Raw genomic sequence first — 23,973 nt, 5'->3', positions numbered from 1 at the left:
AGTTAGATTGGGGAACATAAAGCATAAAAATGAAAAGATAGACTTCAGTGTTGGATAAAAATTTCTGAAAGGGGAGATTATATCGGGAATATGACTTTGGTTTCCAGTAGGGTAACTATCACCTGGCATTCCCAGGACCTTTGCAGTTTACTTCCCCCGCAACAGCATAATTATTAATAATATTTCTTTTTGGGCTGGAGCGATAGTACAGCAGGTAGGGCGTTTGCCTTGCACACGGCCAATTCGGCCGACCCGAGTTCGATTGTTTCAGCCCTTTCGGAGAACCCAGCAAGCTACTGAGAATATCTTGCCCTCACAGCAAAGCCTGGCAAGCTACCCGTGACGTATTTGATATGCCAAACACAGTAACAAGTCTCACAATGGAGATGTTACTGGGCCTGCTTGAGCAAATTGATGAACAACGGGAGGACAGTGCTACAGTGCTATTTTCTTTTACTCTCAAAAGTGTTCTGATTTGGCTATGAACATCATAGTTGAAAAAATATTTGGGATATATTACTTGCTATTTATGCAAAATACTCTTAATATAGATTTGCTATACCCCTTATAGCCACTCGATGGCACAGTTGGTTCCTCTTTTCTTTGGGTTCTAGAGGAGATTAGCTTATTTCGTAACAGCTATTTTGTATTTATTTGCATTGCACATCTGGCATTTTACAAATTCTTGACTTTCAGTTTTCTTCCCATAATCCTTTTTTTTTCTTTTCTATTTTTGGCTCACACCCAGCTGTGCTCAGGGATCACCCCTGGCAGTTTTCAGGAACTATTTGTGGTACTGGCAATCAAACCCGGTCAGCTGTGTGCAAAGCAAACTTCACTGCTTGTGGTACTACTGCCCTGGCACCTCCATTGCCTTTTCTTATTTGTGGGATTGAGGTGCACGAAGATGTTTCATTATTTTAACACACTAAAATATCTTTGTAATTGCATTTGTATAATGCAACATTTACATACAAACATTTAATACAAACACTAGCGTAAATGTAGTTGACTTACAAATATCCTGACATTCAGATACCTGATAAATTTTATATACTCTCAACTTGTTGATTTCGATAATTTCTAGCCATTTTTCTGCTATGCCACATGGTCAACATTTGCTTTCTTCTTTCTTAGCCTTACCTTGAAGAGCGTTTTTAGAGGACTGAGTAGAAACTGATAATAGGCACCTGATAATCCTCTCAATGAGAAAACGGCTTTACATCTCACTACTCCCTTGATATACCAATAGCTACATTACTGTGAAGCAGGTTTTGTTAGAGCTTTGCAAAGTGTAGGAGCACAGAGTTGTTTTAGACTAACTTTAAAGTTTTCTTTACCTAATTAAGACAACTTTTACTTAGTGGCAGCTTACTTAAACTTAAGAGAATGAGACTTTCTAAAAATCAAAATAGTAAATATATGTGATAAACCTATACAAAAGTACAAAATTTCTTAGTTCCTTGTAGTCTGGTTTTCAAATGGGATATAAAGTTTGTTCTTCTATGTATGTAGAGAAATAATTACGTCAATGAGTCTGTAAATATGTTTATGTCAGAAATAAAAATTTTCCATCATCATACTAGAGCCCTTGTATATAAAATTCAGACACTCTGTGAGTTTGTATAAGCTGTTAAATCAGATTTGTTTTTAGTAAAGAAAAATGGTTGCATATGTTCTTATTTTTAAGTTGGTCATTACTGATAATAGTTTTCCTGTTTATTATAGATCATCATTTTCAGGATGGAAGTGTCCAGTTAAAGATTTGTTGATGAGTGATGTAGATTATTTCAGCTTCTTATTTTCAACACTTACAGGTAACCAAATTTCATTTACCATATTTAATGTAAAGCTTATTGTGAAGAGTTTCCTAAGATTTGCTGTTTTACCTGTTTGCTTCTAAGTTTTGAAGATGCTAAATGAATCAGTTTTATTGATTAGTGGTAATTTCTGAAGGAATATTTGTATCTTACATTGTTGTGCTTTGGCAGCAGGAAGATGTATGATTTATCTTTAAATATTGATATGGGTATCAAAACCTTGATATTTATGATTATATTTCCATTTTTCTTCGTAATCTCAACTTTATTCTCTTTTTCAATGAATTTAGTTAACTCCATTGCATACTATTGATGGACAGACTAGACTGTCTTAAATATGTTTAAAATAGTCAACTTGATAAGAAGGAAGTAGATTTTGATTAGCCATTTCCTGCAGTCCATTTGCCCTCATAGATAAATTAGTAAAATAAGCCTAGACATATTGCAGGTTAGATAAGTATTATTACTTTTGTTTTAAATTGTACTGTATTAACATCTTTGATACTTGGATAAGGTAAAATTAATTGAAATTTTCTGAAGACAATTTTTAGGGGATGTATGTTATCAGAATACAGAAGAACTTAATAGCTTTCAGTGCTGAGCAGAATTCTTGCTAGGTGAATCAATTTGCTCGAGCTTGGTGAATATGTAAAGATAAAGACTTGGGGCTAGGGAGGTGGCTCAGTGGTCGTGTATCCATGCATGTGTGAGACTCAAGGTTCTATCCGTGGTCTGTAAAATAAACCAAAAAGGTGTAGACAGGGCTGGAGCAATAGCACAGCGGGTATAGTGTTTGCCTTGCACATGGCTGACCTGTGTTGGATTCCCAGCATCCCATATGGTCCCCTGAGCACCGCCAGGGGTAATTCCTGAGTGTAGAGCCAGGAGTAACCTCTGTGCATCGCCAGGTGTGACCCCCCCCTCAAAAAAAAGCAAAAAAAGGGGTTACAGACTCCTACATGTTTATTTTCTATTTGGGGGGATATATATGTTAAGGTGGGGGGGGGGAGAGAGCTTTGTATTTAGTAGTATCTGAAAAATTTAATGGTATTAGAAAGTTTCATTAGGAAATCATGACATTTAGACTGTCAGACTAGATGATGCCTTATCATGCTTAGCTCATGGAATTGCAGTGATCTGAGAATCAAAATAGATAACTACTGTCAGATCTGCATCAGTGATGTTCTGTTAATTCTGAAAACTCTTTTAAGGAAGGACATGGGCATATTTTCCGTGTTGGTCAGATCAGGAGTAATAGGGTCATCAGAATCAAATTTGTGTTGTTGTTGTTTTGATTTTGGGGTCACACCTGGCTTACTCTTGGTTCTATGCTTACTCTTGTTGGTACTCCAGACCATTTGTGGTGCCAGGAGTTGAACCAGGTTTGCTATTTGCAAGACAAATACCTTACTCACTGTACTATCTCTCTGACCCCAGATATTTTGTCTTATAAGCTGTAGTTGAAGTAACTGCACATATTATTCCCACTCTGCCATGCACCCAAAAAATATTTAGGGGGAATAAAAAAGTTTTGAAGCATGTGAAGGGCCACTAAGTATGAGAATATAGAATTTGATATATTTTAAAGATTACCTGTGTAATCTTCATATGAGATATAGATGTTTATATATGATATGTGTTCATTTGCCTTTAAAAAATTTTTGATTTTTTTTTGTTTGTTTTTTTGGGCCATACCCAATGATGCTTAGGGGTTACTTCTGGTTCTGCACACAGGAATTACTCCTGGCATTACTTGGGAGACCATATGGGATGCCAGGGATTGAACCCAGGTCGGCTGTGTGCAAGGCAAATACTCTCCGCTATACTATCTCTCTGGCCCCTCATTTGCTTTTTTAAACTTGTCATTAATTTGATAAAGTGGGAAAGTTCCCAGGGGCAAAACCTGTTGCTTGTTGTATTATAAATGGTGTCTATTCTTTTGTTTAAGTATGAATAAACCTCTGTTGTCAATAATTTGTTATTAAAATGCTCTGTGAAATTAAAAAAATCTTAGGAAATAAGCCTAAATAAGAGTTTAGTGGAAGTGTGATGTCATTTCTTGTGGGTGGAGGGTTTATTGTTCTTTTTATTTTGTTTTGTTTTGGGTCTACACCTGCTGTGTTCAGTCTCATTCCTGGCTCTGTGCTCAGGGATTACTCTTGGTGGGCTCAAGGGACCTTATGGGGTACTGGAAATCAAACCTGAGTCAGATGCATGCAAGGCAAACACCCCACCCATGTCACTCTGGTTCATCTGTTTTAAAAACTTATGGAATTGTCACTTTGTGGGTTTTCTTTTTTTTTTGATTTGACTTTCTTTGTACCCAAATCAGGGTTTTCCAAAGAGGAATTAACTTGGCTGCAGAACCTTCGAGGAGTTCCTCATATCATCCAAACACAGCTTTCCCCTGTCCTCCTTTACCTTACGGACTTCGATCAATTTTTACATCATTGGGATGTAACGGAGGTAATAAGTGCATTTATAAAGAAACTTAATGATTCTTAAAATTCAGTTCAAAATTCCCTTTATTAGCCATTGGTACTTACATTGCTTTTATATAAGGAGTTATTAGAGATCACTTAACTTCCCATTAGTCGTCGATTTGCTCGAGCGGGCGCCAGAAACGTCTCCATTTGTCCCTGTCGCGTGCTAGTGTAGCCCAATGGCATCTGTTCGCTCCGGGAATATGAAGAGCCTCAAACCGATCGTTCATGATCTTGACGAAGAAGTCTGACCATCTGGTAGGTGGGCGGCCACGCGGTCTTTTGACATCCCGTGGAATCCAATCAGTAACAGCTCTAGTCCAGCGGTCGTCTTTAAATCTCATTACGTGACCAGCCCATCTGATTTTCGACACCTTGGCAAATGAGACAGCGTCCCTGATCCTTGATCGTTGACGGATGTCAGAACTCCGGATTCGTTCTCTCATTTGAGTGAAATGTGATATTCCAAGCATGGCTCTTTCTATTCTTCTTTGGGAGACCTGAATAGCGTTCTCATCTTGTTTGCGTAGGGCCCAGGTCTCTGAGGCATATGTTAATGCAGGAAGAACAGTGGAATCAAAGAGATGTGCCCGGAGCCGGAGGTTCTTTGTCCTCTTAGCTATTTCTTCGACGTTTTTGAAGGCGTTCCAAGCCGCTCTCTTCCTCCTGCGCAGCTTGGGTGCCAGGTCATTTGTCATGTTGACCTCTCGACCTAGGTACACATAGCTGTTGCATTCGGAGATGGTTGAGAGCGAATGGGGCGTCAGGAACAAGGCTGTTTCTCATAAACATTGTCTTCGTAAGATTCAGCTGTAGTCCTACCTTTCCACACTCACGGTCAAAGTCAGCCAGCATTTGTGCCGCTTGGCTGATGTTTGGTGTTATTAAAACAATGTCATCAGCAAAGTGGAGGTGGTGTAGTTGCCGACCATCTATCTTCACTCCCATTCCTTCCCATTCCAGTCGTCGCATGATGTTCTCGAGGGTGGCACTGAAGAGTTTCGGTGAAATGGTATCACCCTGCCGCACCCCTCTCTTGACATCAACGATCACATTAGAGATATAGAGTGGTATATGCCATGATTCCAGTTCTGCTCTGAGGGATCAGTCCTGGTGGTGTTTGGAGGATCATAGGCAGTGCAGGGAATTGAATGAGTCCTTATGTAAAGCAAATGTCAAAACCCTGTACCTGATAGGAGTCTAAATTTTAAGAGAGGATGTTTATTATAATTTCACCACTATAAGAGAATAAATGAGCAAACAGAGGAATATAGATTTTTCTTTGATCTAGCATAGGATGGATCTATAGAAAAGAGGAAAGGCAGGCTTTATGGAGAAGGAATAATCTGATTTAAGGATTGAAGGTCACTTTTATTTCAAACAGAAAAGAACAATTCAGTTATTTTAAAAATTAATATTGCTTATTAAGTTAAAAAAGCCCATTTTCTTCTTTTTAAAAGTTTAGGTTACAAACCTTCCTAAATGAGTATGGCAAATATAAGCATTTACTTAAATTTTTTTTTTTTAAAGTTGTGGTGGGCAGCACCTGACAGTACTCAGAAGGAGACAGAAGGGGGTTTGGTATGCTGCTTGAACCTAGGGGTCCACATGCAAGGGATATTCTTTTCTGCTTGTGCCACATCCCTGGCCCTAATTAATCATTTTATTTTTAATTAAGAAAGTTACTTTTCGCTGGCAGCACATGCTGGGGGAAAAGGCAGCTCAGATAGTAAAGGGAACACCAAGTAAAGGATGTTTGAAGGACTTGCTCGGGATGTGAGATGCGTGCTGAAAGTAGACTATAGACCGAACACAATGGCCACTCAGTACCTCTATTGCAAACTACAACACCCTAAAGGAAAGAGTGAGCAAAAGGGAATGCCCTGCCACAGAGGCGGGGTGGGGTGGGGGGCTACATTGGTGTTGAAGAATGGGCACTGGTAGAGGGATGGGTATAACTGAAACTGAAACCCAAGCATGAAAGTTTGTAAGTCTACAACTGTACCTCATGGTGTTTCACTAATTAAAAAAAGGGGGGGCACCTCTTGTACAAGCAGACTGGTGGGCACGAGGCAATAGGGCTAAGAGGGCATTGGGTGAGGGATTTTGACCCTAGTGAAGAGATTAGTGTGGAAATATTGTATGTCTGACCCAATCATGAATAACTAAATTTCATGATGGCTAAATAAAAAATGAAAAACATTTAAAAAAATAAAATTCATAATAATATGAAAAAAAACCCAGTTACTTTTCAGGGCCAGAGTGGGTAGGGCATTTGCCTTGCATGTGGCTAACTAGGTACAATCCCTGGCATCCCATATGGTTCCCTGAGCACCTCCAGCAGAGGTACAGAGTGCACCTCTGACTGCACTCAAAGTGCAGTGCCTGGAATAACCCCTGAGCATTGTTGGATATTGCCCCCCACCGCCCCTTTTTTTTTTCTGAGATCAGAGAGTACAGGGGTTATGGTTCATACCTAGCATATCCTGATTCAGTCCTGGCACCATAGGTGCTACCCTAGTCACTGACAGGCGTGACCTCTGAACACAGCCAGGAGTAAGCCCTGAACATCCTTTTTTTTTTTTCTTTCTTTTTTTGGGTCCCACCTGGCGATGCTCAAGGGTTACTCCTGGCTTTGTACTCAGGAGTCACTCCTGGCAGGGCTCCGAGGACCATATGGGATGCTGGGAATCAAACCCGGGTCGGCCGCCTGCAACGCAGATGGCCCACCCACTGTGCTATCGCTCCAGCCCAACGTCCCTATTTTTTAAAGCTGGTTAAGATGATATATTTGCTAATTTGTAATTTTGTTTTGTTGCTTTTTGCTTTTCTGACCATACCTGGCGGTACTTGGGAGCTATTCTTGGCATTGTGTTCAAGGGAATGTGTGATGTTGGGGATTGGCCAGATGCAGGGCAAGTGCCTTACCTCTTACACCCTCTCTGCTTCTGTCATTTTATTTTCTGATAAACCTTTACAAATGTCAAAATAAATTTTAATACCCAATTAAATATAATTTGATATATCTAAACTATTTTCAATTTCTATATTTACAGTGCAGTTCAGACTTAGACCACAAGGAGAATTAACTGTCACGCTTCTATACTTTTTTGTTTTGTTTTGTTTTTGGCTCTTGGGTCACACCTGGCTGTGCTCAGGGCTTACCCCTGGCTCAGTGTTCAGGGCATATTCCTAGCGGGCTCAGGGGACCATATTGGGTGCTGGGGATTGAACTCTTGTTGGCCAAATGCAAGGCAAATACCTTACCCACTATATACTGTTGCTCCAGCCCCAATAATTTTTTTTTTTGTAGGAGTACTGCTGTTTATTCAGCCACTGTTTAGCTGATTGAATTGTGCATGAACTCCACCTTACTTTTTTTTTCCATTTTTATTTTATTTATTGAATCATCATGAGAGCAGTTGCAAAGATTGTGGGTCTAAGTCTCGGTCATACAATGAAACACCCGTACCTTCACCAGTGCCCATTCTCCACCACCAAAAACCCCGGTATACCGCCATCCCACACCCTCCCCCTACCTGTGGGGCAGATGATTTCCACATTACTCTCTCTCTACTTTGAACACATTCAATATTTCGACACCAGACACACCATTATTATTTGAGATTTTACCCCAACACTAGGATCTGCTGAAAAGGCAACACTAGACAATTTGTTTTCTATTGCTGGTTATGAATAACATATGATGTTGCGTGGCTGCAGTAGGGCCATGTGGTTTTGAAATTCCGAAATTTTAACACTTAAATCTGGAGGGATTTCTGCCAAAAGTCACTGGGTTTTGAGATATGCTCCTGAGTCTCTGGATCATGGGCCATTTAGCAGCTCGATGAGGAGCCAGAGAGGCCATTTGTGGGCGATGACTTGGGGTCTCGTTGGGGTGGGGAGGACAGGCCCGGCTCCTCCCCACCCCCCATCCCGTGAGGCCCAACAAGTTTCGTCACTGCGGGCCCAAGCCTGACTGTTCAATGGCCTCTGGAGGATGACGGCCACCAAGCCGCCAAGAGGGAGCGGAGGGACAACACCCTTTCCTCCCTGGGGTCGCCTGGCGACAGTAGTGTACTGTGGGGTCCTGATGCGTTTCTGCCAAAAGCCACTGGGTTTTGAGATTTGTTTCTGAGTCTCTGGGATCATGGCTGTTAAGCAGCTTGATCAGGAGCCAGAGAGGCTGTTCGTGGGCGATGACATGGGGTCTAGTTGGGGTGGGGAGGACAAGCCCGGCTCCACCCCCATCCCGTGAGGCCCTGTTTGTCTCGTCACTGGGGGCCCAAATGTGACTATCCAGTGGCCTCAGAAGGATGGCGGCCACTGGGCCGCCAGGGGCAACAGGCCAAGGCACGAAACCTATTCCCACCTGGGTTGGCCCAGCACCGGTAGCCTACTGCAGAGACCGGACGCATTTCTACCTAAAGCCGCTGGGTTCCGAGATTCGTTTCTGAGTCTCTGGGATCATGGCCATCAAGCAGTTCAATCAGGAACCATAGAGGTCTTGCCTCCAATTATATAGCTGTGCCGGAGGTGGTTTTGTGGGTGTGTTTCCCACATACCTGACTTTTGGCCGTTTACTTTCTTGGTAAACTTTGCCCCAAGTTTTTGGGGTGTGGCCAAAGGCACAGCAGCAATTTTGGGGTATCTGGAAGTCTGAAAGCGCCATGAGGCTGCTGATGCACTCGCCTCACAGGTACAGACTGACCTGCTGGCGGCACCATACCCCCACCAATAAATTTTTATTGCATAGCATTGGCTTACAATATGTAAGTTTCAGGTATACATCGTTACAATTTGTTGTTCTTAAACAAACTTTGTTGTTCTTATGATCATCAAAAACATCATCCATTTAGTTGATCCCCATTAAAGGTTTCATACCCTTCCTCCAACTGCCTTCCTGTCTAGTTACTACCTATCAAGTTACTAGTTACTATCTGTTCTATGTGTCTAAGAGTTTTTGTTTTGTTAGTTTGCTTTGTTTTTATTTCACTTACTATAATTCCTTTAGATTTCATATATTGCAGGAGATCATCTTTTTTTAAATTGTTGTGTACTATCCTTGTGTGTGTATAACATGTCTTCTATGTTCACCCATCAGTGTACACTTAGGTTTCCGTGTAACTTTGCAAACAGGTTTCCGTGTATCTTTGCAATAGTCAAAAGAGCTGCCAAGAATATAGGGTGCATATATTATTTCAAGTGAGTATATTTATTTTAATGCCCAGATTTGGAATGATTGGGTGTTTCAATGCTCTATTATTTTTGAGTGATCTCATCAGTGTTTTCCATAATGACTATACATATATTTTTTACTTAACACCAGCAGTGCACAGATTTTCTTTTTTTCTATACCCTTGATTGTATTTGCCGTTTGTTATCTTTTGATAATAAACCATCTAATAGGCATAAAGTGATAGTTCACTGTTTCTCCTCCTTTTTTTTTTCTTTTTTGTTTTTTGGGCCACACCCAGCCATGGCTCTGCTAAGAAATTACTCTTGGTACTCAGGGGACCATATAGGATGCCAGGCATCCTGTCTGGGTCAGCTGTGTGCCAGCAAATGCCCTACCTGCATAACTAACCATCTTTTTGATTTTTCTGGCTGTATTTGTTTGATTTTGTTTTTGCTGTTGTGTGCCGCTGTCTTGGAGTTTCATGTAATCTGTTTATTTTAACTTTTCATAAGCACATTTTGTACAGTCAGGGCACTATTATCATGAAGATGTAGTCAGCTATCTTTTTTTGTTTTGTATTTGTTTTGGGGCTGGAGCAGTAGCACAGCGGGTAGGGTGTTTGCCTTGCATGCAGCCAACCCGGGTTCAATTTCTCCATTCCTCTCGGAGAGACCGGCAAGCTGCCGAGAGTATCATGTCTGCACGGCAGAGCCTGGCAAGCTTCCCTTGGTGTACTCAGTATGTCAAAAACAGTAACAAAAAATCTCACATTGGAGACGTTATTGGTGCCCGCTTGAGGAAATCGATGAACAACAGGAGGACAGTGCTACAGTGCAGTGCAGTACTTGTTTTTGGACCACATCCAGTGGTGCTCAGGGGTTATTCCTGGCATTGCACTCAGGAATTACTCCCGGTGGTGATCAGGGAACCATACAGGGTGCTCAGGATTGAACCAGGGTCTGCAAGGCAAATTCCGGACCTGCATAACTATCTCTCCAGCCCCAGTAATTATCTGTATTTCTTTTTTCTCCCTCCTTCCCTCCTTCCCTCCCTCCCTCCCTTCTTTCCTTCCCTTCCCTCCCTCCCTCCCTGGGAATTGAACTCCGGTTGGCCGTGTGCAAGGCAAACGTCCTCTCCTCTATGCTATGGTTGCAGCCCCATCATCTATGTTTCTACAGTCAACAGTGGCAAAGATGTACCTTGACTTAAAGGTTGCTGTTTTTGAAACATGAAGATACAGATTAGGAAAAAGTCCAAAGTTTTGTTTTCAGTTTGTTGAGGATGTTAAATGGAGGTTTCGGGTTTCTATTGAATAGGTTTTGCTATAATTTTTTTTTTATCAAAGTGTTTGAATTGTGAATTCATTTTTTTTGTATCTTTATGCAAATTTGACTGCTTTTTTTTTTCTTTTTGGGTCACACCTGGTGATTGGTCACACACAGGGATTACTCCTGACTCATGCACTCAGGAATTACTCCTGGTGGTGCTCGGGGGCCCATATGGGATGCTGGGAATTGAACCTGGGTCGGCCATGTGCAAGGCAGATGCCCTACCCACTGTGCTGTCACTCCAGCCCCCTGACTACTTATTTGTAAAATCATTAGCTTTGCTTAGATTTCTTATGGTTTTTTTTTTGGGGGGGGGGGACACGACATGTGGCTCAGGGCTTTCTCCTGGCTATGTTCAGGGTGATGATGAGGGTTGAGCTTTGTTGTAGTTTTAGCTGCCTAGCTAAAGTAATTTTATTAACAAAGTATGATTCAGGACTGAAGGGTCATAGAAAAGTGTCTTTTGTAGACACAAATAATACATAATTTCTTTTTTTTTTTCTTATTATAGAAGTAGCAAAACTCTATACACTGAAATACGCAGTTTTCGTAACAGGAAACCAAAGAATAGTAAAAGATAAAAAATGTGCTTTAAGGAACAGAACATTTCTAACTTCTTTTTTGTTCATATTTGGTCCACACCTGGCGGTGCTCAGAAACTACTCCTATATCATTTGCTTAGAGATTTCTCCCTGTGGTTCTCAGGAGTCCATGTGGTATCAGGAGTCAAACCTGGGCCTTCTGCAGAGCCTGTGCACTTGGCTTTTTGAACTATCTCCCTAGTTCCTGTGTACTTAGGGAAAATTTTGTTACACTCCTAATGTGCTCAGGGGCTCTGTGTGTTTTGGATCCTGCTGTGTGCAGTGCAAATGCCTTACCTGCTTTATATGGCTCTGGCCCCAGATGTTTTGTTTTGTTTTTAACAAATTTTTGGTACCATACTCAGTCACCTTTAAAGTGTTAGGTTTGTGAACATCTTAAACCCTGTCTCCCTTTTTCTTTCCTTTCTTTCTCCTTCCTGTTTTCATTTTCAAATACTGATTTGAATATTTGACCCTAATCCCCCATATAATAACTCGTTTTGTTTTGTTTTTGGTGCTGAAACCAGGAACCCCATGTAATAACTTTGCAGTGGAGTTTCCAGTGCTCTAGTGTTTCCCAAAGTGGGTGATGTGCTCCCCCTTACCAACATCCCCCTTCTCAGGCCCTAGAACATCTTGGAGATGGGGAATAGTCTCAGGTAGAGTCAGGAGAGAGCACTTTTTTTCCTTTGTTCACTTAGAGAAGATAGATTTGGGGATAGGCATATTGTAATGTCCGCCTCCTCCCTTTAAAAGGGACAGTAGCTATAAGGTAAAACTATAAAGGTACGTATCCAATCAGTTTTTAAGAATTATCAAATAAAATGCTGTTTTGACTAAAGCATAAAAAATTAAATAAAAGAGAGAGCAGGCCAAAAAAATTTGGGAACCCCTGCTATATACTCTGACTTTGGGGAAATAGAATTAACCTACTGCAGGGACCGGATGCATTTCTGCCAAAAGCCGCTGGGTTCTGAGATTTGTTTCTGAGTCTCTGGGATCATGGCTGTGTAGCTGCTTGATCAGGAGCCAGAGAGGCCATTTGTGGGCGGCGACTCAGGGTCTCGTTGGGGTGGGGAGGAAAGGGCCGGCTCCACCCCCATCCCGTGAGGCCCCGCGTTTCTCATCACTGCAGGCCCAAACTTGATTGTCCAGTGGCCTCTGGAGGATGGTGGCCACAGAGCCGCCAAGAGGGAGCAGGTGGAAGGACAGCACCCTTTCCCCACTGGGGAGCCCCGGCACTCTGGTAACCTACTGTGGGGATCAATGCATATCTACCAAAGGCGGCTGGGTTTTGAGATTTGTTTCTGAGTCTCTGGGATCATGGCTGTTAGGAACTAGGAAAAGGAGGCCATGCCTCCAATTATATAGCTGAGCCAGCGGTGGTTTGTGGGTGTGTCTCCCACATACCTAACTTTTGGCCGTTTACTTTCTTGGTAAACTTTGCCCCAAGTTATTGGGGTCTGACCAAAGGCACAGCAGCAATTTTGGGGTATCTGGAAGTTGAAGGCACCATCAGGTTGCTGATGCACTCGCCTCACAGGTACAGCTTGACCTGCTGATGGCACCATACCCCCCTCAAACCATTTTCTTTGTCTTCATTATTGGGGTATTTCCCCAGGGTTGCACTTGGTTGACATGTCTGGGACCCCACAAGTTAGAGACATGTAAAACAAGTACTCAGTCTAAACTCTAGCTGCTTAAATTGGGATCAAGACCACATGCAGATCATAGAACTTTCAAAAATTTTGTTTTTTATTATGTATTTATGATTTGTTACCAGTAAATGTTGTTTGTTTTGTGTACCTATTATATATATGAGTATACATATATATGTATATAATACGTATGTATTTGTGTTCATGGGTCATGCAAAACTTTCTTGGACGAGAAGAGATCTCAAGTGGAGAAAGTTTTAAGAATCTCTGCTCTGTGACTGGAGAGTTAACACAGCGGGTAGGGCACTTGCCTTGCACGCAGCTGACCCAGTTCAGTCCAGGCATCTCATGGTCCCCTGAGTGCATAGCTAGGAATAACCCTTGAGCATTGCCAGATGTGACCCCAAAACCAAAAAAGGATCTTTGCTCTAAGCCACTGTGCTATTCTTCCAGACCCCATCACCATAATTCATTGAACAGTACTTTCTGGTTTATAAGCATTTTTCTTTCTCCCTCCCTCGCCTGGCAGTGCTTAAGTCTTACTCCTGGCTCTCTGGTCAGAAATCACTCCCAGCGGTATTGGGGCAAGACCATATAGAGTGCTGGGGATCAACATCTTAACCTCTGTACTGTCTCTTCGTCCCTATAAATATTTATCTGCAGCACATTTAGTCACCAAATGGAAGGTTTCTGTCCACCACTCTTTCATATGACTCATCTTTCTGTTGTACCACTAGTTAGAATAGTTGACTTTGGTTGATTGTAAAACAGATGATGACTATAAAAGAGGAGTTTCTCATTTCATTCATCTGTGCATATAATAGATTTAGCTCAATACTAGGAAATGTTTAATGAATTATTTGAAAGGTTCATAGAATGCAACTTAATTGACAGTTGGCTTTTACATCTTGAGAGTCTCCTTTTGTTATGTTTCCAGTTACATAGAAGTCACAGGTTTTAAATAAAATATCAAACTTGTTTCTGACCTAAAATTTGGTTACTGGTTTTCTCTTTTGACAGACAGTTTGTCAGAGTTTACAGCTTATCCCTGCCAGAAGCCAGTGCTTTGAAATCCTGCAGAGTGCCATCAGTAAGCATTTGGTAAATATCCTTTTTAATGTTACCAAAAAGAAAGCACAGAGATTTGTTGATTAATATTGGGTTTGACCGAGACTTAGACCCGAAAACTTTGTAACTGCTCTCACGGTGATTCAATAAATAAAATTATAAAATTATAAAAAAATGAAAAAAAAGTAAGGTGGAGTTCATTCACAATTCAATCAGCTAATCAGTGGCTGAATAAATAGCGGTACTCCTACATAAAAAAAAAAAGATTGGGTTTGACATACCCAGGGAGAGTGAATGTCCGGATTTCTAATGCTTAATATTTTCCACGGCCTGTCACAGAACAGAGAAATGAATTCTGTGGTTTTAGGAAAATTCCCCTCTTTCTTAGGATCTAACTTTTACACTTACTCAGTGAAGAATCTTAGAATTACACTTTAGGTCCTTCTGACTTAATTCATTGTATTTTAACCTTTTTTCCTGCTGTGGCCCTCTTCCAACTTTGTTTCCTTCCTGTGATTCCCATTGTTTATCCCCTAGTTACATGCCTTGCCCTTCTTGGACTATCCTGGGGGCAAAGAGAGAGCCTTATAGCTCCTGGTTGAGAAACACTGGTTTAATTCATGTAAGTCTGGTGTCATTTAATGGGGGTCCAACATCCCTTCTCCCTAATTTCCACCTAGATGATTTGGGGTCCATGTTAGGGATGCTGTATAACAGCATGAATAGCTCACTGGAAAGCAATAAGCTTAGCCATGAGACTGATTTTTCTTCCAGCCAGTGTGTGCAAATTGTTCCCATTAATATTAACTTCACAGGAGACACTGCGTGGCTTGTTGCTTATAACTTTTTCCCTTGTTCATAGTTTGACTTTTAACATTTTATTGTCACATACTGCAGTGCAAATAAAAGCTTGGAATGATCTTCCAGGAACTTTCAGTTATTTAATTTATGAGTATAGCCATCCCTTTTTTCTCTTATGAAATGTCATTTCCCTTGGGTTTTTATTTCCCAGTATTATTTTCTCCCTGCTATTTTATTTCAGATACTTATATCTACTAAGATTTCCACCTCACCCTTCATTTCTACTACTGGAATTAGTGTTTTTCTAAGACTGCATTCATTATTCTAGACATACCAGTCAGTCCTGGCCATTATTTTCAGACAATCTGATGGAATTCAGACAGTCTGATGGAGAAGTCATAGATCATTGGTTTTCTGCCCTTGGCCTTTAGAGGAGTGGTGGTCCATAGGTGTAAAACAGTTGATAACCAGGGATCTCCACATGGGGCATTAATTGCCAGTCAATGGATAGTTGGTACCAGTTCTGTGTACAGAAGCGGAACACCATTGGTCTTAGGACTTCTATCTGTACAAGGGACATAAAGCGGCCAGGAGTTCAGTATAGTAGATATTAGTATAATAATACCTGAGTTCAGATCTGAAGGGGAAGGGAAGATGAATTATTAAATGAAGTGTGATTTGTACATTTAATTATCTAATTATCTGGGACAATTGTGATGTTAGATCAGTTTCCACTGTGAGTAATCTAGAGAGTATATTATGATTGTTGATAGCAAGATTTTCCTTGGATTCATGAACTAATCTTTTAAATAATAAAACTTTTGGCTAGGAGTAGAAATTTCAACTTTAGTAAATAGACTTTCTTTTTGTGTCTTCAAAGTCATTTAACTTGGGGTTTCAAGTTTGAAAGGAAAATAGAACCTTAAGATGTGCAGTAGCATATTTTATGAATATACTCGTTTTCAGCAGAAGAGATCTAAAGTCAAAACTCTGATTAATGGGACCTGATTTTATTTGGGGGAGAAATGGATGTTGTGAAGAGGTAATTAATCTTACTTTTCTCTGCCTAGGTTGGGTTGACTGTAATTCCTGACAGCACAGCTGGCTGTATTTTGGGTGTTATATGTAAACTTCTGGATCATACGTGTGTACTTAGTGAGACTCTGCTGCCATTTTTGGCTTCTTGTTGCTACAGTCTTCTTTATTTTTTGCTTACTTTAGAAAAAGGAGAAGCAGAACATCTAAGAAAGAGGTAATAGCTTTTATATTCTTCAACTTTAATTTTTCTTTTACTTATTTCTTTACACCTTCACCCCCCAAACAAATTAAGGAAGTGAAGGGGATTACATTTGGAAATAGTTTAAGTTCTTTTTCAGAATTTATTTAAATGTTGTTTGGTTTTGTTGTTTTATGAATTCAGTTTGTTGAGAATTTGTTTTTGTTTCTTTCTACAGATATTTGAAAAGATTGTTAAATTTCTTGACCACTTTCCTCATTAACAGTGCTGTGGATCTAGCAAGAAAAAATTCTGCCCTTAAAATATCGGCTTATTAGCCTTTATATTTTCTTTTGGGTTTCATTAGGAATAGTGAGGGTGGAATTTTAAATTCTTTGAATTAGGGAAGTTGTTCTAAGATACTGGTGTTGTTAATTAGTCAGTACTTTGGCTTTTATATAATCAGACTAAAGCTTCCAGGATAGCTTGGAAGATTTTACTTTAATTTATAGTCTTACAGCTGTGACTATTAAAAAAATTGATTGCAGAAGGGTTTTGCTTTTTCTTTCTTTAAGATGGTTTTTGTTTAAAAAACTTCCCCTTTCTTCCCTTGTTGTTGCTGTTGCTGCAATGATGTGGAGTTGCACATTTTAGTTGTGGTTCTCACATTTGGTTGTGGTGTGTTGGAGATCTCATTGTTGTATCACTGGGATCACATTTGGCATATGGAGCTGATTGGGGATCAAATCCACTGCCACATACTCTAAGGCTGGTGCTATACTGTAGCTGACAGGGTGTTTTTTTTTTTTTTGCTTTTTGGGTCACACCCGACGGTGCTTAAAGGTTACTCCTGGCTCATGCACCCAGGAATCACCCCTGGCGGTGCTCAGTGGACCATATGGGATGCTGGGAATTGAACCTGTGTCGGCCATGTTGGCTGCGTGCAAGGCAAACGCCCTACCCACTGTGCTATCGCTCCAGCCCCTGTAGCTGACAGTTTTTAAAATAAGACAGCATATAAGAAAACACCGTTCTAGCATCCATTAAAATTTTGAAATTTGCACTTTATTGTTTTATTGAACTTTAAATTGCCATGTAAATATATATACTAATTGTCGAGGTAATACTTACACAGTTTAAAAAGTAATTATGGGACTGGAGAGCTATTTTAGGGCTTAAGGCTTTGCACATTGGTGACCCCGGTTCAATCACTACTACCACATACAGCCCCTGAACACTGCTGGTAGTACTAGTTCCCTGAGCAAAGAGCCAGGGGGTAGGCCCTGAGCACAGTGGGTGTGAGCCACTGCAAAAAGCATTTGTAAGTATAAACTAAATACCCCTTTACCAATCTCCAAGCTCAAGAGGAGAACATTTTAACATTTTTCTCCATATGTACCTGCTTACAAAATCATTTCTCTTCAGTACTCATGAGAGATCACTTGTAGTACCACTTCCTTACATTATATTTTTAAAAAATCATATGTGCATTTGTAAACATCATTTTTGACTTTGCATCTTTTAAAGAATTTTATATGAAAGGGGCCTGAAGAGATAGTACAGCGGGCAAGGTGCTTGCTTTGCACCTGGCCAACCTAGTTTTAATCTCTGGCACACCATGTGGTCCCCCAAGCACCACCAGGTGTGGCCCCCCTCAAAACAAAAATTTATATAAAAAGAATCACATTTTTTGTGGTTTTATTCTCAACATTGTGAAAATCACTTGCCTTCATTCAGGTATGCATTTCATTTAATTTCTGTGTATCAGATTCTTGCAAATTTCTTTAAAGAGCAAATTTTTTTGTTTGGGGGCCACACCCAGTGATGCTCAGGGATAACTCTTGCTTCGAGGAATTATTCCCTGGCAGTGCCCCGGGGACCATATGGGATGCTGGGAATTGAGCCTGGTTCGGCTGCGTGCAAGGCAAACACCCTACCTGTTGAATTATGGCTCTGGTTTCTAAAGAGTAAACGTTTTAGGACTTTTTGGCTCGTAAGATTTTTGCCACAGCTGCACAACAGTGGTAGTAAGAAAGCAGTAGGAAAATGAATTGGTTTGACTGTGTCCCAGTAAGACTGTTCACTTTCCTGGGAAACTAGTTGAAAGGATTGCTTCGCATCCTGGAGCCCCAGGTTTGATCCTCAACCCCATGGAATCCCCTGAACACTGCAGGGTGTGACCCCAAAACAGTATCAAAACCTTTATTTACTGTTGGGAATGGCTGGACTGTGGTCCAGTACCCCAGCTCTATTGTTTCTGTTACATAAATGTGTCATAAATTTTGCGTTTTATTTATTGTGATGCTGGAATTAAACCCGTGGCTTCACACACTGAGCCAAATCTCTGGCACAACTTATACATTTAAAATAGCAGAAACGACTTAATGATTCTAAATCACTTATTTTCTTAGTTTACGAATTGTATTACATATTTGTTATTTCCTGTGATTTTAAATATAGCCTCCTTACCAAATTTTCATGGGCAGTTTCAAAGAACTCATAAATACTTACAGAGGTGCATTCTCATCTGACGTTAGATGGCTGACTTAAGTGACTAATACTTGCTTATGTAAGTGACTTTGGGGGAGGGGTCACACCTGTCAGTGCTCACAGGACCTGAGCTGTTGGGGATTGAACCAGGGCCTCCAGTGTGCAACACGTGTGCTCAGGCTGCTCTCCAGTCCCTAAAATGTATTATTTCAAGTGTTTTATACTGATATTGGAATGAATTTGGTACAGAATCCTTAGCATCTCAGGATGATGTTAATTAGTAATAAGTAACAATTGGCAGCTTGAGCTTTAAATACTTAAATTTTCTTTTTGGCTATTCCAACTAGATTCAGTTTTTGAGGTAATATAGATGAGAGTGCCAGTAAATTTCTGGGCATCTGATTTCACATCTTCTGGCTGAGAATAGGCTTGACTGAGGTACAGAAATGTAGCCACTGTATCTTGAAGCTGCTGTTATCTTTGCTGTGTTGCAGATTAGGATGTCTTTATCGTGTGGGTTTCTTAGTATTTACCCTGCTTGAGATTTACTATACTATCTTGATCTGGAGGCAGAATTTGTTCAGATCTGAAAACTGGCTTGTTCCTCTCATTTCTCCTCTCATTTCTTCATTTGTTTTTATTATCTCTTTCAGATGTCCTCTAGAATATAGGAAGACTTCAGTACTGTCCTCTGTATTGAAGTGGACAATCATGAAGTCTCTTAACTACTACTTTACTAATTCTTTTATTTAACAATTTTGGGATTTAATTTCATCACTGTTACCTACTTTGGATTTTTACTTCTTTGTCATTCTTGCTTGTTGCTGATTACTTTGCATTACTTTCTGTCATTACTTTTATTTGCGCTTTCTCCCCCCTTTGGTGTGAGAGAATTTACCCCCATTTTGCTGAGGAGGGTTTGCTCTGGATTGTCTCTTCATGGTGTTGAAGAAGCTAGCGCTTATATAACTGATCTGTCTATATCCTTAGAGATCCAAAGAGGTTTTGAACGTAGCCTACTGCACAGGTTCACATGTGCATTTTCCTGGCTTCTGCAGGGAACGCAGGTCTAGCTTCCATTTTCCTGTACTTGGAACCTGAAGGTTCAACTTCAGTACTGTTGGATATTAAAAAAAGAGTCCTAAAACCCCATATCCAGTTCCGTAACCTTGAGTTGACATTTTAGCACTTAGAGGTTTCTACCCATTCTGGCGTTTAGGTTGGCTGTGGGGTTGTTCAGGTGGCTGAACCTTTCCTGTGCTCAGGGGTTGCTCTTAGCAGTGCTCCGTAAAGTGTGGGGGAAGAGAGAGGGACAACTGCTTGGTGATGGGAATAAAACTAAGGGCTGCTGCATTTCAAGTACTGAGTTTTCTTTATGATCTTTGGGTGTATAACTTTCAAAGAGTATTTTATCTGGGGTCTGGAGAGACGGTAGAGATGGGAAGACATTTGCCTTGTCCTGCATCATAGGTGACCCTGGTTTAATCTCAAGTACTACATAGGATATCGAGCACTGCCAACTATGGCCCCAAGTGAGAAAAAAAAAAGTATTTCATTGGGTACTGGCTCAGTGGGCAGAGTGTATACGTGGTCCCCTGAGCATTGAGCCAGGAACGGCCCCTGAGTACCACTGGGTGTGGCCCAAAACAAATAAGGTATTTTATCTGCCTTTCCTTGTGTTTGGAGTAGAAGGGCATAGTTGGTATCATTTGATCAGAATATACCAGAATCCTGGAGCGATAGCACAACGGGTAGGGCGTTCACCTTATAAGCGGCCAACATGGCTGACCCGAGTTCGATTCCTCTGCCCCTCTCGGAGAGCCCGGCAAGCTACCGAGAGTATTCGATATGCCAGACACAGTAACAACAAAGTCTCCAATGGAGACGTTACTGGGCCCGCTCGAGCAAATACCAGAATCCTGCAGATTTGGCCAAACAAATGGTGTTTCTGTAGTTTGGCGGTGGTGGTTGTTAAGTACAGGGGCCAAACAGTAGAACCCAAAGTTGGCGATTTTAGCTCAATATTAAGCAATGTATATACTACTTCAATGGGCTGGGATGTAGTTTCAGTGAAGGCTCTGGGTTTGTTTTCTGGAACCACAACTCCCCTCCCCACCTCCTATGTTGTCTTTTAAATGTTTTTGAGAAAAAGTAAAAATTTTTGTCTCTGTGTCATTGTTAGTGGTCTGCACTCAGGTCCTATTCTCTGTGTCACCAGCCTACCCTGGCTGAAAGCAGTCAATGGGCTGAAAAACCCTTTAAATGAAAGGATCTCTGGCTTAAAATAGATTAATAATCCACCTTTGGTGCAATTGCTGTTTGTGGATTGGGGAGCTTGATTGTTTGAAAGGCCTTTCTTCTAGATTCAGAGGTAGAGTTTGGAACTGGTTGTAGAAACTTTAATTACCTCTCTTCAAAAGGATATTTTATAGAATATGGTTAGATTAGTTCATCTTCTATCAAAAACATTTTTGCTTTCTTTATAAAGAGAGCTAAGAGGGGCTTGCTGAAATTGGGATTTTGCATTTTTAGCTTTCCATGACCTGGTCATGTAGTAATAGCCCCCTTGTTACTTTCTGCAATCCCTTTTTGTTTCATGTTAGCACATCTTTCTCTACACTGCACTGTTCTAAAACAGAATCCCGGTCAGTAGCTTAGAGTTTCATGAAGTTCTTTTACCACTAGAATGTTTTTATTCGTTGGTGCTGCTGTAATAGTTGAATAATATGCAATGGTGAAGAACAGCTTTTAGTGATTATTCTGTTCTCTGGCTAATTCTGTTACATGATAACTAGGGTTTCAAGAATATCATTATTCTTGGAAATGGGCTGCTTTCTATGCCTCTTGAAACCCATAAAATAGTGGGGAACAGCTCATTTCTACTGGATTTACAGCGATTTTGCTGAAGCCCAGTTTTTACTGGTTTTCAATTATGAGGTTTTGTCAGAAAATACTGTTTCTTGAAAGGACATTTTCATTTTGGGAAAGTAATTGAAATGATGCTGTGTGGCAGCTCACTGACTCATTTCTGTCTCCATTACTGTAGGGACAAGCTGTGGGGTGTCTGTATCTCCATTCTGGCTCTCCTGCCTCGAGTTCTCAGGTTTATGCTACAGAGCCTGCGGGTGAATAGAGCTGGACCCGAGGAGCTGCCTATTGTGGGCCAGCTGCTTCGTTTGCTGCTTCAGCACGCGCCCCTCAGGACTCACATGTTGACCAATGCCATCTTGATCCAGCAAATCATTAAGAATATCACGGTAAGATGCATGGCAAAGGTTTTTATACAACTGGCATCAGAAGAGACATGTGGTTGGGGCATGGGAGTCCGGTTAACTGTGCTCCTGGAATCAGTGTGATTTCTCATCTTTTCCTGCTACTTTCTTAATTAGAAGATTTTGATTATTAGTAGTAAAAGCCTTAAAATTCTCAAACTGAGCTAAAGTAGCAGGACCTACGTCAGAAAAGGAATCAACACCAGGGTACTCATACTATCTGGATTCTGTTAATCTCGTCAAGCTTGCTTTCGTAGCAGAGTGTGTGTGTGTGTGTGTGTGTGTGTGTGTGTGTGTGTGTGTGTGTGTCTGAGTGTCTGACATAAAATGCCCAACAAATTGTAGCTATCATTAAGAAAATCATTTAGCAAGGATAAACTTCAAGACAATTTCTAGTCTTTTAGTCCACTGGAGAGTAAGATGAAATTGGAAGAAGGAAGGCACGCCTTCAACTTTGATGGTTGGGTTCTCTGGTTGCCTTTGTGTGCTAGGGGGACAGCTCTTTTGGTATGGGATTCATTGTGATTGGGAAGAACTTTTTTTTTTAATAGATTTTTTGGGGGTTATTAATAGTAGTAATACTTCAGAGCTAAAGAATTTACATATGCGATAACCTAGGTGCTCTGACTTTTCCAAGTAGCCTTCAGTAAGTAATGTAACATTTAGAAAGGGGAAGGAGTGTTAAGAATGATTGTTCTGTAGTTGAAGAATCAGCCTCTGTTACAGATGGATAAAAATTGTTAACCAGCACAACAAAATTCTGATGATTATAGTGTAAAGATTGTGTGGTTGTAGAATTCTCTATAGAATAGGGCACAGCCTCCCAACTTAGTTGGACTACCACCCCCTTTGCAGGAAAGGATGTTTGTGAATAAATAGCACAGCTGGATCATTCCATCACCCCTCAGGGCAGTATACCCCCTTTGGGAAACACTGGTTTAGGGATAGTTAATAGTTTCTAACATACCCAGAAAGGAATAGATCAGACTAGAAACCAGTACTACTTTGGGATAGAGCTAAGAATTTTCACTATGGTCTAATTAGCAAATCCCCCCCCCTTTTTCTTTTTTGCTTTTTGGGTCACACCTGGCGATGCATAGGGGTTACTCCTGGCTCTGCACTCAGGAGTTACTCCTGGCGGTGCTCAGGGGACCATATGGGATGCTGGGAACCGAACCCGGCTTGGCCGCGTGCAAGGCAAACTCCCTACCCGCTGTGCTATCTCTCCAGCCCCCCAAGTCCCCCCTTTCAAGATTTCCTGTGGTGATTCACTGTCACTGTCCTCCCGTTGTTTATAGATGGGAATAGCTACTCTTTTAATTGTATATAAAAAAAATACTACCAGGTAAGGAGCAATTTACTTTCTTTCAATTTGTTTTGGGCCACACCTGGTAATGCTCAGGGCGTACTCCTTGCTGTGTGCTCAGGGATCACCCCTGGTGGTACTCAGGGAACCCTTTTGGATGCTGGGGATGGAGCCTGTGTTGATCCCTTACAAGAGAAGTGCCCCATGTGCTGTATTTTTGCTCCAGCCTACCACTAAATATTTCTTAAATCCCTCTTGTTTCTCCGTAGACTCTGAAGAGTGGAGGTGTGCAGGAGCAGTGGCTCACAGACTTGCATTTCTGTTTCAGCATGTATATCACCGGTCATCCGCAGGGGCCTAGTGCGTTGAGTGCAGTGTATTGAAGAGTCACCGTGCTATCTTGTGTTTGAAATTGCTTATTCATATCTAATTTTGGAGAGACTGATGTAATAAATGTTTGTCATTAAAGCTGAACTTTTAAAAAAGTTGTTTACCAACCTTCCTTTGTACTGAAGAAAATGATGCTTGATTCCCACAAAGGCACATAAGTGTTTTCCTGGACCAGCACAAGATATTGGTTACAGGTGACAATATCTTGCTTTTCACAGAAGCTGAGTATTTACAAAATAGGGTGACCAAATGGTACCTTTCTTGTGGAATTTGTCTTCCCATCCAGCAGACTTCATTCAGACAGTAACAGAAACCACTGTGTTTTGTTTTGTTTGGCTTGCTTGTTCGGAAGTTATTATATACATCACATTTTGTTTTTCT

The 23,973-nt window shown here is 40.9% G+C and overlaps 1 protein-coding gene across 1 annotated transcript in view; it reads left to right on the top strand.

Annotated features, from left to right (window-relative positions):
- The window catches only part of TEX10 (testis expressed 10), a 53,365-nt gene extending 29,684 nt beyond the window's left edge, over positions 1–23,681 (top strand). Inside the window, exons 10-15 of the mRNA XM_056116991.1 lie at positions 1,729–1,817; positions 4,153–4,286; positions 14,070–14,150; positions 15,989–16,170; positions 21,671–21,881; positions 23,472–23,681. Of these exons, the coding sequence (XP_055972966.1) occupies positions 1,729–1,817; positions 4,153–4,286; positions 14,070–14,150; positions 15,989–16,170; positions 21,671–21,881; positions 23,472–23,585 (811 nt within the window). The 3' untranslated portion in view covers positions 23,586–23,681. The remainder of the gene's footprint in view (positions 1–1,728; positions 1,818–4,152; positions 4,287–14,069; positions 14,151–15,988; positions 16,171–21,670; positions 21,882–23,471) is intronic.
- The last annotated feature ends 292 nt before the right edge of the window (positions 23,682–23,973 follow it).

This window comes from Sorex fumeus, unplaced genomic scaffold (genome assembly GCF_029834395.1).
Source record: "Sorex fumeus unplaced genomic scaffold, SorFum_2.1 ptg000034l, whole genome shotgun sequence".
Classification (NCBI taxonomy): Eukaryota; Metazoa; Chordata; class Mammalia; order Eulipotyphla; family Soricidae; genus Sorex; species Sorex fumeus.
This window is presented reverse-complemented; position numbering and strand designations above follow the sequence as displayed.